Here is a 12,666-nt window from a genome sequence, read left to right as displayed (position 1 = left end):
AAGAAAAGAAAAGAAAAGAAAAGAAAAGAAAAGAAAAGAAAAGAAAAGAAAAAAGAAAAGAAAAACAGGACAATTAGGATAAGTGAATCAATACAAAAGAAGAATCAATTAGTGAAGAGATGAAAAGTTAAGACTGGATCTTTGTCAAATAACATGAGTACTATTTACAGAACTGTTACCCAGAAAGATCATGGCAATGGCACTTACTCTTATTTACGTAACAGTTTCTCTCTCTAGTAAAAAATGCATTCAACTCAATCCTTGGGTAATGAATCAACTACTTAAGTTTTTTCCCTCTCGTTTTTATTAGTTAAGTAGTTGAAAACAATATTCAATGTAGCACAAAGGAATCCACGTCTAAAATGAGTAAAATGAGGCCTAAAATGAGTAAAATCCGAGTAGCACAGTAACACATATTGTAGACCACCTGCAGATCACTTATTGCTTATTGTTGGACAGTAAATACCTTTGAATCAAACTGTTCTTATGACTTTATTCCATGGTCCCTGAGAATGCTGTGGGATTTGATTTTCTGTACCTTTCTTTTTTTGGTTAAAACATCCCATCTATGGAATTAAGTTAGAAAAACCGTGTAGTGGCCATGTGATCCAGAGCCAAAAGACTCTATCCACCTGCAATAGGGTGGATTCTATCTTCAAGGCCTCTCTCTATGGTAACTCTAGAGATTAAAATGAGAGGGGGAAAGTTCTATAAATAAATATGGAGAATTTCAGTATAGAAAGAAAACACTAATTTGAATCAATTCCTTTAGAAAAATAAAATTTCCGAAGCCTTTACTTTTGGATTCCTTCCCCTAAAAAGTTAAGAGCCATTTTAACTTCAAAATATGTCCTGTTTTTAGAATGGGGGTATTAAGCTATGTACTATTACCCACAAATGCATCAGAGTCACAAATGCTGTGGTCAAAAGTCTTTACCCTTCTTCAGTTGACTGGTGATTTCATATGTTCTAGAAATATTTTTATCTTTTGGCATGATGCTCTATACCATATGGCACAACACACTGACAAGCAAAAAGGGTAGAACTAGTTTGAAATATATACACATATATACACACATATATTTATACATTTATATATTCACACACACACACACACTGAATGTATAGTGAAAGAATTTGCATGTAGGCCTGCAAAGAAATATAAGGGCAAAGTTACACATTCTGCATATAGTACTGAGATTCTTTGTCCATGTGAAAAAGACTATTCAAAATCCAAAGCAAGACTGAAAGTTCACTATAGACCTGAGAGCATTCAAGAGACATATCAAGAACCACTACGCTTTGCTACATCAAGTATATTTGAACTGTCTGTAACACTTTCTCACACAATATTTAATGCTGCTTCTAGAAGCGCAATAGTAACTGCATCAATGACACGTATAACAGCTTGTACAATCCGCTTATGAAGGATTGTTAAAATGGAAAACACACTGAACAGCCTTTAATTGATTCCCAAACAGTGAAATATCCTTCCTCGTTGATTCTGGGTTCTTCAACATTATTTTCCCTTTGAAAACAGGGGTCTTGAATCAAATTTTATAAGTTTTCAGAGAGATTAAGGTGCAACTCTCAGCCTGCTTACTATTCTTTGTGTCAAGCGGCATGTTCCTCTAGAAGGGGAAAAGCTTCTTGACAATGATTTCTTGGACATGACACCAAAAGCACAGGAAACAAAAGCAAAAATAAACAAGTGGGACTATATCTAACTAAAAAGCTTCTGCACAGCAAATGAAACAATTAATAAAATGAAAAAGCAACCTACAGAATGGGAGAAAATATTTACAAACCATATATTTGATAAAGCTTTAATCTCCAAAATCTATAGGTAACTCCTAAAACTCAATTATAAAAATAAATAAATAAATAAATAAAACTAATTTAAAAAATGGACAAAGGAACTAAACAAACATTTTTCTAAAGAAGACATTAATGGACAATAGGTATATGAAAAGGTGTTCAACAAAACTAATCAGGGAAATGCAAATAAAAATCACAATGATATTACCTCGCACCAGTCAGGATGGCTATTATCAAAAAAAACAAAAGATAACAAGTGTTGGAAAATATGTGGAGAAAATGGAACCCTGGTACACTATTGGTGGGAATGTAAATTGGTGTAGCCAGTACAGAAATCAGTATAGCATTTCTTCAAAAAATTAAAAATTTAACTACTGAATAATCCAGCAATCACCCTTCTGGGTATATATACAAAAAAAAATTGAAATTGAAATCATGATCTACACTCCAATGTCCATTAAAGCATTATTCACAATAGCCAAGATATCCTAAGTAACCTAAATATCCATCTACAGATAAATGATTAAAGAAAATGTGGTGTATATATATATGATGGAATATTATTAAGGCTTTAAAAAGGTAGGAATCCCCACCATTTGTGATAACTTGGATGAACCTGAAAGACATTATGCTAAGTAAAATAAGCCAGACATAGGACAAATACTACATGATACCACTTATCTAAGGAATCTAAAATAGTCAAACTCAAAGAAGAGAGTAGAATGAATAACAGAAACTAGTGGGGAGGGGGAATCAGAGAAATATTAGTCAAAGGGTACAAAGTTTCAGTTATCAAGATGAATAAGTCCTAGAGATCTGCACAGCACCATGCCTATAGTTAAAATACTGTATTGTATACTTCAAAATTTGCTAAGAGGGTAGATACTATGTCAAGTGTTCTTATCATCATCATCATAAATAAAAAAGATGCATGTGATGGATATGTTTATGACAGATTGTGGTGACAGTTTCATGGATGTATACTTATCTACAAACTCATCAAATTAATTACGTGCAGATTTGTGCATGTCCAAAGGAAAAAAAAGGGGGGGCAGGGTCCTTTATTGTTTGTCCTGTTTTCTACTGTACCTGAACAAAGGGCAGTCTGGGCATGGAGTGAATCTCAAATCCTCTGCTAAGTCATTAAATGAATGGATGCAAAAGTAAATATATGAGAAAAGGAAAAAGATGTATTTTCTAACATTGTCCATCAAATGTGACTTTCACACAATCTAGTGCAAGAGGGAGATAGCAGACGATCATTATCTGCTTTTTTTTTTATTTTTAAGATTTAACACATTCTTCTTTTAAAGTCCTAATGCATATGTTCCTATCTTAATTAAATTTCTACTAGCAATGCTTAAAAGTTGTATTAGATCTTAATACTTAAGTTTTCAGGAAAGGTTAAATGTATATGTCAGAAAATTACGACAAAGATTAAAAGAGTAAGAAAAAAAGTTAAAATAGTGTTAGATGATTGGACTTGAAGCCAAACATCACGGGTCTGAATTCTACACTGCACTACATTCTGGTTGTATAACTTTGGGAACATTATTTACATGAGACTTCATATCTCTATAAAATGCAAAACATCATTGTGAGGAAAGATTCAATAAATTTAAAACAATAATGAATATAAAATACTTGCCTCTATTATCTAGTAGACACATAGGAAATGCTCAAAAGTGTCCATTGTTATTATTACAACAAGTCAAAACCAACTTCATAGTACTATATATTCAATACACAAAAATAGATAAGAGTCAACAATACTGGAGTAGCTACCCCTAAAGTGGTAATTGTCCATCATCCATAGAAGGTAATCCCCTCACATCGTGCCTGAAAAGGACCAAAGCAGCAAAATATAGTCTCATGACACTAAATCCTCACTAGACATGACTGAGCTACAAGCCATTTGTCTTCCTGAGATAAAGCAGTTTGGACGTTCAGAGTTCCAAGGTATAGATAATATAAAGCAATGCTTTCACCAGGATGATTTTGACTTTCGGACAGACAATGCTTTCACCAGGACGATTCTGATTTTCAGACAGAAACTATGGTGTCGTTAATAGTTTGTGAGTAATGATCCTACCGTTATTTAAGTGTACTAAGGACCAAAATGTGTGTGATTCTATGTTATTAATGAAACCAGGCTCAGCCCTTTCTCAAAGGAGCTCTGATCTGTTAAATAAAACACACTGTCCACCTATGCCAGGGAGGGGAATCATAAGCACACTTACAAAATCCAGTACCTAGAACTGAAACTTAACAGTACCTATGTTTAAATTCTGAATTTGCAAAAGCAGGAATTTTAGGAATTGACTGCACTCCAATTGCTATGTTTTCAGTTAGGTTTACACTAAAGAATAACCATTGCACCAATTTGTTCTCCATTTATAAATATTCATGATAGGTAAACACTTGCTTATGATATCTTCCCTTTTTAATTAAAGCAGCAGAAAACTTGACATGTATGACATTTGATGTATAATTTTTGTATGAAGTTTGTATATTTTTATATCAATATCTACAACTCTAAAATATTCAGATTAGAAATAGATAATTAATGCACCAAACTGTTCATTGATTCATTCACCCTTCATTTCTTATGACAAATATTCACTGAGAAACTAGTCAGTAAAGCACCTACAGTTTCTCCTTCATTATTATCAACTATTTAGGATAAAGTTATGAGGAGAAATGACAATGGATTTAAATCCTGTTATGGTTGTGCTTTTATTAAAATGTCTATTAATTTCTGCGTTAAGCAATTATAGACTTAATTAATCCTTTCCACTTTCTTATGGACAAAAAAAAAAAAAAGAAGATCCTATCCCAAATACTTCTGTGTCAAAAAAATGCCAAAGCCATAAAAATGAGCACTCTGGCTATAAAAATGCACAATATAATAGATGTCACCTTCTCTTATTCAGCAAAGTAGCTTTCTATAATTTTGTCCTTTGCCTTTCACAGAAGAGTAACCTGAAGTAGTTTCAGTGGGATTTTACTTTGGATAAAATACAGAAATATTCTCCTACAAGAGGCTGTTATCTTTGCTCTACAGCTGATGGTTCTCTCTGCTCCACTCCTTTTTTGGAAGTCAGTAAAGTGCAGTATCCCACCCCCATAGGTCCCCTCAAATCCTCAGAGTCCTCTCCTGCTTTATCCTCCAGGCTGTGGGCAGCAGGATGTAGGGATGCACCAAGTCTGAGAAATAAGAAATCTGACCAGTTCACATCTGGGTCTAAATGCCTACACGTCTATGACTTATTTTCAAAATGATTTTAAACATTCAGAGATGCAAGATACATAACAAACATTCAAAACTTACTTGTATACTGATAGGTAAGGAAGAGAGACTGATGACTAGCCTATGATGATCTGTGAAGTGTAGGACCAAAAATTCTCAAATTGCCACGCATTAGTATAGTCATGAAGCCACTGAGTACTTAGAAATGCTTACTTTCTGTCCTGCTTCTCATAGGCAACAAGGAAAGTCACCCAAGGCCCAGTCTTTCCCACTCTTTGAAACTTCTTACAAAAGGCAGTGTAGTTAAGGTAAAGGGCATGGAAGATACGGGTACTGTGTTAGTTTTCTAGCTATAGCTGCTATAACTAATTACCACTAATCTGTAGCCTATACAACACAAATGTATTATCTTACAGCTCTATGGCCCAGAAGTCCAAAGCGGGTCTCGTTGGGCTAAAATCAAGATGTTAGCAGGACTAGGTTCTTTGCTGGAGGTTCTAGAGGGGAATCTATTTCCTTGTCTTCCCAGCTTCAATAAGCTGCCCACATTCTATGTCATTTGGACTCCTTATCCATCTCCAAAGCCACCAATGGTTGGTAGACTTCCTCTCCTACCTCCTTCTTCCAGGGTTTACTTGTGGTTACATTTGGCCCATGCAAATAGTACAGGATAATCCCTCATTTTAAGTTTAGCAGATTAACAACCTTCATTCCATCTGCAACCTTAATCTTCTTTTTGCCAAGTAACCTAACATATTCATAGGTTCTGAGAATTAAGGTGAGAACAACTTTGGGGTTAAGGGGGTTTTATTCTGTCTACCATAGCTATGGACCTGGAATCAAAAACCCAGTTCCACTTCTGAGTAAATCTGCAACCTTAGGCAAATGAGCTAATTACTTATTGTGTTAATCTCTTCTTCTGAAAAATAGCTTAAAAACAGTTATCTCATGAACCACAGTGAAGATTAAATGAGATAATACACACAAAACATCTCAGCACGAAGTGTGGATAAAGTAGGGCCTGAACATTGTTCATTTCTATCTTCCCTTACCTTCTTCTCAAAACTCAGCATCATAGTGGGGTGGAGCTGGCTGTTGGATCTAGGTCCATCTGGCTTCACAGCCATGCTCTTTGCCTTACACTACATTGCCTTCTATAAGAAGGTCCCATTGTTGGGAAACACTAAGCCATGAGTGACTTTACATATATAAATGGCCCTACATTTCTAAGGTAAGCACTCCAAGATTTTTTTTCTTATAGAGATAAGAGATTCATGTGGATCTTGTGTAACTTCTGAAATTATTTCTCTTCTGCAAACAGATAATCAGCAAATATGATTACAGCATTGGATCACCCTTAATGGTGACCCAATGAACAATTCTGAACTTCCCACAACCCATCAAATGGTCACTTTGAAGGGTACACAAATAAACAGCAAAGTATTTTCAGAGCTCAAATGTTCCTCTAATTACACAATAAGAATATTCTCTACCTTTGAGATCTTCTTTTTTTAAGTTACAAAATAAAACAGCAAAGCAAGCCTGAAATCTGTCTCAAATGGTAACAAGACTAATTCAAACTCTGCAGTTTAATAAGGGAAAGTGCAGTACCATGGAGTAACTGATTACTTGTTGCCAGAAATGTGCCTGGAGATCTCTCTAGCACCTCCTATGTAAAACATAAAAATCAGCCTGTTAAATTCGGCAAACTCTTGAGAAGAAAATTACTTTGCTTTCAGCTACCCACATCCTTTTCCTATAAAGAAGAAGAAACAAGAAATACATCTACTACAATAACCTAGCTCTTCTCATTGTCTAGGCAGTGGTAACAATGTGAGGGATCTAGAGCACCATGGGTCTTGTTTGGGAGTAATTAATCAATTAGAAAGAGGAAATAATGGACTTATGTGATACAGTGATGTCAACACATCAACATTTCTTTTTTTTTTCAATATATGAAATTTATTGTCAAATTGGTTTCCATACAACACCCAGTGCTCATCCCAAAAGGTACCCTCCTCAATACCCATCACCCACCCTCCCCTCCCTCCCACCCCCCATCAACCCTCAGTTTGTTCTCAGTTTTTAAGAGTCTCTTATGCTTTGGCTAACACATCAACATTTCAAAATAACTCATTATCTACATAACCTTGACATCTTAAAAATCAAAAAGAAATCACTTCTCACCACTTTGCTTCTCACATCTACCTTATGTGGCAACTGTTATTTCCACTTTCTAGTTAAGGAAGATGATTCAGGTTAGTCAAAGTCAATGGTCACGGAGTTCATGGACCCTTTGAATCTCCTGCTGAGGAACGGGATTCTCTCTGAGGCAGTCTGGAAAATATCACTTGGTGAAGCGACCTTCTCTGGGCTCAATCTTTCAGGTGTTTTTCTAGTTGATGACTTTCCTCATATAGTGCAAGTTCAGTGATGTTCTCAGAACCTATTAACACCTTCAGAAGGGTCTCAGCTCTGTCAAAACCTTAATATTAGACCAGTAAGACTGTGACCTCTAGAAATGTAAAAGAATAAGTGTCCGTTGTTTAACACCAGTGAATCTGTAATAATTCGTTAAAGCAGCAGTAGGAAACTAGCACAATTCTGGTCCCTGGAAGTGTGATGCTGCTGTGACAAATACGTAAAAATGTAGCCATGACTTGACTGGGCAATGGCTGATGAATTCTGAGGAAGATGATTGAAAAAAAAATCCAGATTGCCTTGGACATATGGTTAGTAGAAATACAGATTTTAACAACACTCTTACTGAGGACTCAGAAGAAAGTGAGGGCTACAGGAGAGAACATACATATCATCTTAAAGAATATTTACACCACCCTAAAGAGACGATAAGTAATAATATTAACATTAAAGGTACTGCTGGTGAGGGCTCAGATTAAATGAGAAGTATGCCACTGGAAACTGGACAAAAGAGATCTTTATCCCACAGTTGCAGAAAACTCAGCTACGTTGTGTCCTGCCATAATGTGGAAAGCTGAATTTGTACAGGATGAACGTGGGTATTTACCCAAGGAAATTTCTAAGCAAAGTGTTGAAGGGGTAGCCCAGTTTGACTTGCCGCTTATAGTAGAATGTGAGAGGAAAGATATGAAGGGAAGAATCCTTGGGCCTAGAGGAACCAGGAACTGATGCTTTGGGAAGTTCTCAGCCTATTCAGGCTGTAAAACTAGGAGATTCACTGTCAAGAAAGAGTGCTCTGGAAAGAAAGCCAAAGATGTGGCTGAACAAATTTTGCTAGTGCCTGGGAAAATCAAAAGGTTGGAGTATTCTGTTAAATTGAAAGATAGATGGAGACAGCCTTGAAGGTTCCCTCAGCAGACAGAACCAGTTTAGTCATTCAGGTAAAGCTTAATTTAGCTTATTTTGCAAGGTTAACTTGATCTGGATCATTTCTTACCTGTAACTTTGGAAATGCCAAAAAAAAAAAAAAAAAACCACACACACAAAAAAACCTTGAACTGTTTCTCAAGGTTTATATGAGGTAACCACTGAAAATTATAATAATGTAACCCATCACTGTGAGGAATAAACAGTCACTGATTTCTCACCTTAATATAAGCTGCTTTATAAAAATATACCACTGAAACTCATCCCATGTTCTGGTTTGAGCACTCGTGGTTTGTGAACTATCTTTTTGGTATATGCACAATAATTTCTTACTAATTACTACTTCAGTGATTCATTGGTTTCACGTTGGCTGTTTTGAACTTTTGACAGTTCAGTCATACACATTCCTGATCAAAGTATTAGTGAACACTGAAAAGATTAGGCATGTGACTAATGTTCCCCTCAGCCCTGTCAAAAGTAGCCTGGAATGTAAAGGGAATGATCCAGGAAAAATCTGTGGAGGAGCCTCTTCTTGATGGAGTCAATCCCTGTGACATGCATGGAAGTCCCATGATGTTCTTGGGAATTTTTGTCCCAGGATCAATCATACCCAGATTCCTACACTTGATTTAGATGATTTAAATGGTGAGATTTGGGACTTTTGAGCTCAATGAGATTTATATGAGATCTTGGACTTTGTGTTGGTATTCTAATAGGTTGAGATTTTTGTGAATGTTGGGATGAGTGAATATATTTTGCATGTAAGATGGACAGAAATCTTTGGAGGTCAGAGGGAGTACTGTGGTAGGAAGATGTTTCCCAAATGTGTGAATGTGTTACCTTACATTACAAAAAGGACTTTATAGATGTGACTAAGTTAAGGACTTTGAGATGGGAAGATTATCCTGGATTATTTGGGTGAGTTCAACACAATCACTAGGATCCTTATAAGCTAGAGGTAGGAGTATCAGAGTATGAAAAAGAAATCTGAATTCTAGTGACCTTCAGAAAGTGGAAGAAACAAGGAAATGGATTCTCCCCTGGTTCCATCAAAAGGAACGCAGCCCTGCCAACACCTTGATTGAGGCCAGTAAGGCCTGTTTCAGACTTCTGCTGTCCAGAACTGCAACATTTAAAAAATCTGTGTTACTGACTCTTCCCTACCATATTTTCTGTGAACACTTTCCCATATTCATTATTATAAATGTTTTCATTCTAAGTGTCCCCTTTAACACATACATAATTTAGTGCCACTCTGTATTTCACTTAAAAGAATTTAACCATTTTATATTTATTTTTTATTGTTTTGGTCAGACTAACCTTCATCATTTTTGCTGGGGATAGGAGGTAGAGAAAGAATAATAGAGACATGTTTGCTTTCATGTTTGCCTTGCTATACACACTCTGTTTTTATATGTTGTCTTTATAATAATTTAGAAAGCCCGTATCTATGTTCCAGTCTATTATTAGTAAAAGACGGTGATTTTTTTTTTTAATTTTTTTTTTCCAACGTTTATTTATTTTTGGGACAGAGAGAGACAGAGCATGAACAGGGGAGGGGCAGAGAGAGAGGGAGACACAGAATCGGAAACAGGCTCCAGGCTCTGAGCCTGAATCAGCCCAGAGCCTGACGCGGGGCTCGAACTCACGGACCGTGAGATCGTGACCTGGCTGAAGTCGGACGCTTAACCGACTGCGCCACCCAGGCGCCCCAAGACGGTGATTTTTAAACACACACACACACACACACACACACACACACACACACACACACACATATATATATATATATAAATTATTGGACAAAAATTTATATCATATTAATGACTTTCTGGAAATAAACTGTTTCCTAGCACCATCCAAATCATATCTTGAATTTCTCAGTTTTATTTCAAATGTGGCATTGACTGACACTGAATCTACACAGAATCACATAACACTGAAATTAAAGCATCCTAAGTCCTCATTTGGGGCTCTAAAGCACAGCCATTGGAAAAGGCAGCCTGGGAGAGGGCATGACACATTCCAGGATGATCACTGAAAACCTGCCTAGGGAAAAAAGCGAAAGTTCCCTTCTAGAGTATTCACCCATGTGCATTCTAGAAATGTCCACAGGTATTTGAATGTGGTACAATGGTGCCATTTTCCCAAAACTACTGAGAAACAACCTGTATCTCACACACACACACACACACACACACACACACACACACACACACACCTATAAACATATCTATGTGTAGGTATATCAATCCATCCATCTATCTATATAGATAGATCGGTAGATACATAATAGATATCTGTATATATAGATATATAATAGAGATCTAATAGAGATCTAATATCTATTAGATCTCACACGTGTGTAGGTGTGTGTGTGTATATATATATATATATATATATCTCACACGTGTGTATGTGACATCTAATCACAAAGAGAAAATAGAGTGATTTCGAGTGAATGCTTTTATTTTGAATATCTGTTTCTACTTTCACATTTCAAATCAGATAAAGAAGTGACACACTTCTAGGTGCTGTGTTATTGGTTTTTTTCTAATAAAAATAATACAGTAAATGCACAAAATACACACTGTAAACTTATTTCGTATTCAGCAAACTCCCATGAGGTGTTATTACTGCGTTTTTCCGCATGAGGTACAGTGTAGTAAACTGAGGCACAGAGAAGCACCCAGAGTTATTCTTCATACTAGACACTGACATTCTCCTGAAACATTTCACTTTTAACTTAATGAAATGTAAGAAAATTCCCCTCCCGAAATGCTCTACGAATTCTAGGTCATAAAGCATCAACTCATTGTAAGTCGGCACCAAAATGTGTCTGTTTGGAAGCCATGCGTGATGCATAATGAATAATGCAAATCCAGGGCTTATTACAACCTATACAGGAGCAGCAAATCGAATTCAGTCCCAACGCTTTAATACGTATGCGTGTGTATGGGGAAGAGGCAGAAGAAGCCTTTGTCAGTACACACAATACCCCAAGGCGCCGCCGCCCGCAACAACTTGTGACTATCCGCACTTGAAATCGCGGGGCACTCTCCACAGTCCGGGTCGCGCGCGGTCCGCGGGGCCCAGAGCGCATGCGTGGCCCTGGCTGCCCGGCCGCGCGGTGAGGTCGCGGGGGCGCTTACCTGGTGCGCCTGGAGCTCAGGCACAAGACCCCGAGCAGCAGGGCCGCGGCGAGGGCCAGGCCCTGGAAGCTGAGTAGCTGCGGCAGCAAGGGCTCCAGCGAGAAGAGGCCCATGCCCGAGGACAAGTCTTCCGCCGTCTGGTTCCCGCGCGCCGCAGCGGCCAGCCAGGGGTCTCTCTCGGGACGGCGACACTGCTGCCTCCCGCGGCGTCTCTGCGCGGCTCTCCCTCGGTCCGGCCGCCAGAGGCTGGCCTGCTCGCGGCGCTGCCAGGAATGTCACCGCGGGCCCCCGAGGCTGAGTTTCAAAGTTCCTGCACTCCCCTCCCCCGGCCCAGCCCCCACCCACGCGTACCGCCCAGCTCCGCGACCGCCTCCGGCCCGGTGGCTTCTGGAAAACGGCGCCCGGGTTCCTAGGGGCCGGAAGGAGGGCCAGAGAAGAGGGGGAAGGGGTTAGGATTTCCTGGCGAGGAACCTCTGAAGGCCTGGAGGAGGGAGATTTCTGTTCAGTTCTGGAAGTGAGTCGCTTGGGTTTCTCATTCCGTAGCCCGCGCCGCTCAAGCAGAGGGACCCTGCGTACCCCTGAAAAGGGCTGGGACTGTGCCCGCTGCTCAGCGGCACCGCTGATCTCTTAGGCACGACCCAGAGAACCTGGCGAGCGACAGATACCCGTGGTGCGCGCCGCCTCCGACCTGGTCCTTGCAGCCTTTTTGGCCCTGCACATCCTGTTTGCTTACACGCTTTTGTTGAGAGCCTACTGTGTGCGAAGGCTTGTCCGAGAGACCAGGGCCGTTGAGGCACACGATCCAGGAAGAGAGAAGAGACTAGTCTATTGCAGAACAACGCTGAGGGCCAAAATAGAAGCGGTACAAGCCCCACAGGTGGTCTTAACAAAAGATAAGGGAGAAGTTTTTTAAATGTCTTTCCCTGAGTGAGGTCCATTCACCAGGGACTTCCCATGTATTAATATACTCTCCACACCAAACTTGAGATGTAATTTTTAGCGGTATTTTGGAGAACATATAACGAAACTCAGGTTAAGTAATTTACCCTCCCTGCTCACTTAAGTAACTGTTAACCATTTTAGTAACTATTAGCCTAA

The 12,666-nt window shown here is 38.6% G+C and overlaps 1 protein-coding gene across 2 annotated transcripts in view; it reads right to left on the bottom strand.

Moving 5' to 3' along the window:
• CYP7B1 (cytochrome P450 family 7 subfamily B member 1) overlaps window positions 1-11,783 on the bottom strand; it is a 171,977-nt gene extending 160,194 nt beyond the window's left edge. For both annotated transcript variants that reach the window (XR_005794215.1, XM_040487707.1), the window contains exon 1: window positions 11,569-11,783. Coding sequence is in view for 1 of the 2 variants with exons in the window: in XM_040487707.1 (XP_040343641.1) it covers window positions 11,569-11,681 (113 nt within the window). In the remaining variant the exon portion in view is untranslated. The remainder of the gene's footprint in view (window positions 1-11,568) is intronic.
• Window positions 11,784-12,666: the final 883 nt, after the last annotated feature.

Source organism: Herpailurus yagouaroundi, unplaced genomic scaffold, assembly GCF_014898765.1.
Source record: "Herpailurus yagouaroundi ecotype Mexico unplaced genomic scaffold, PumYag 165, whole genome shotgun sequence".
Taxonomy (NCBI): domain Eukaryota; kingdom Metazoa; phylum Chordata; class Mammalia; order Carnivora; family Felidae; genus Herpailurus; species Herpailurus yagouaroundi.
Note: the sequence above shows the minus strand (reverse complement) of the source record. Positions and strands in the feature narration are given on the sequence as shown.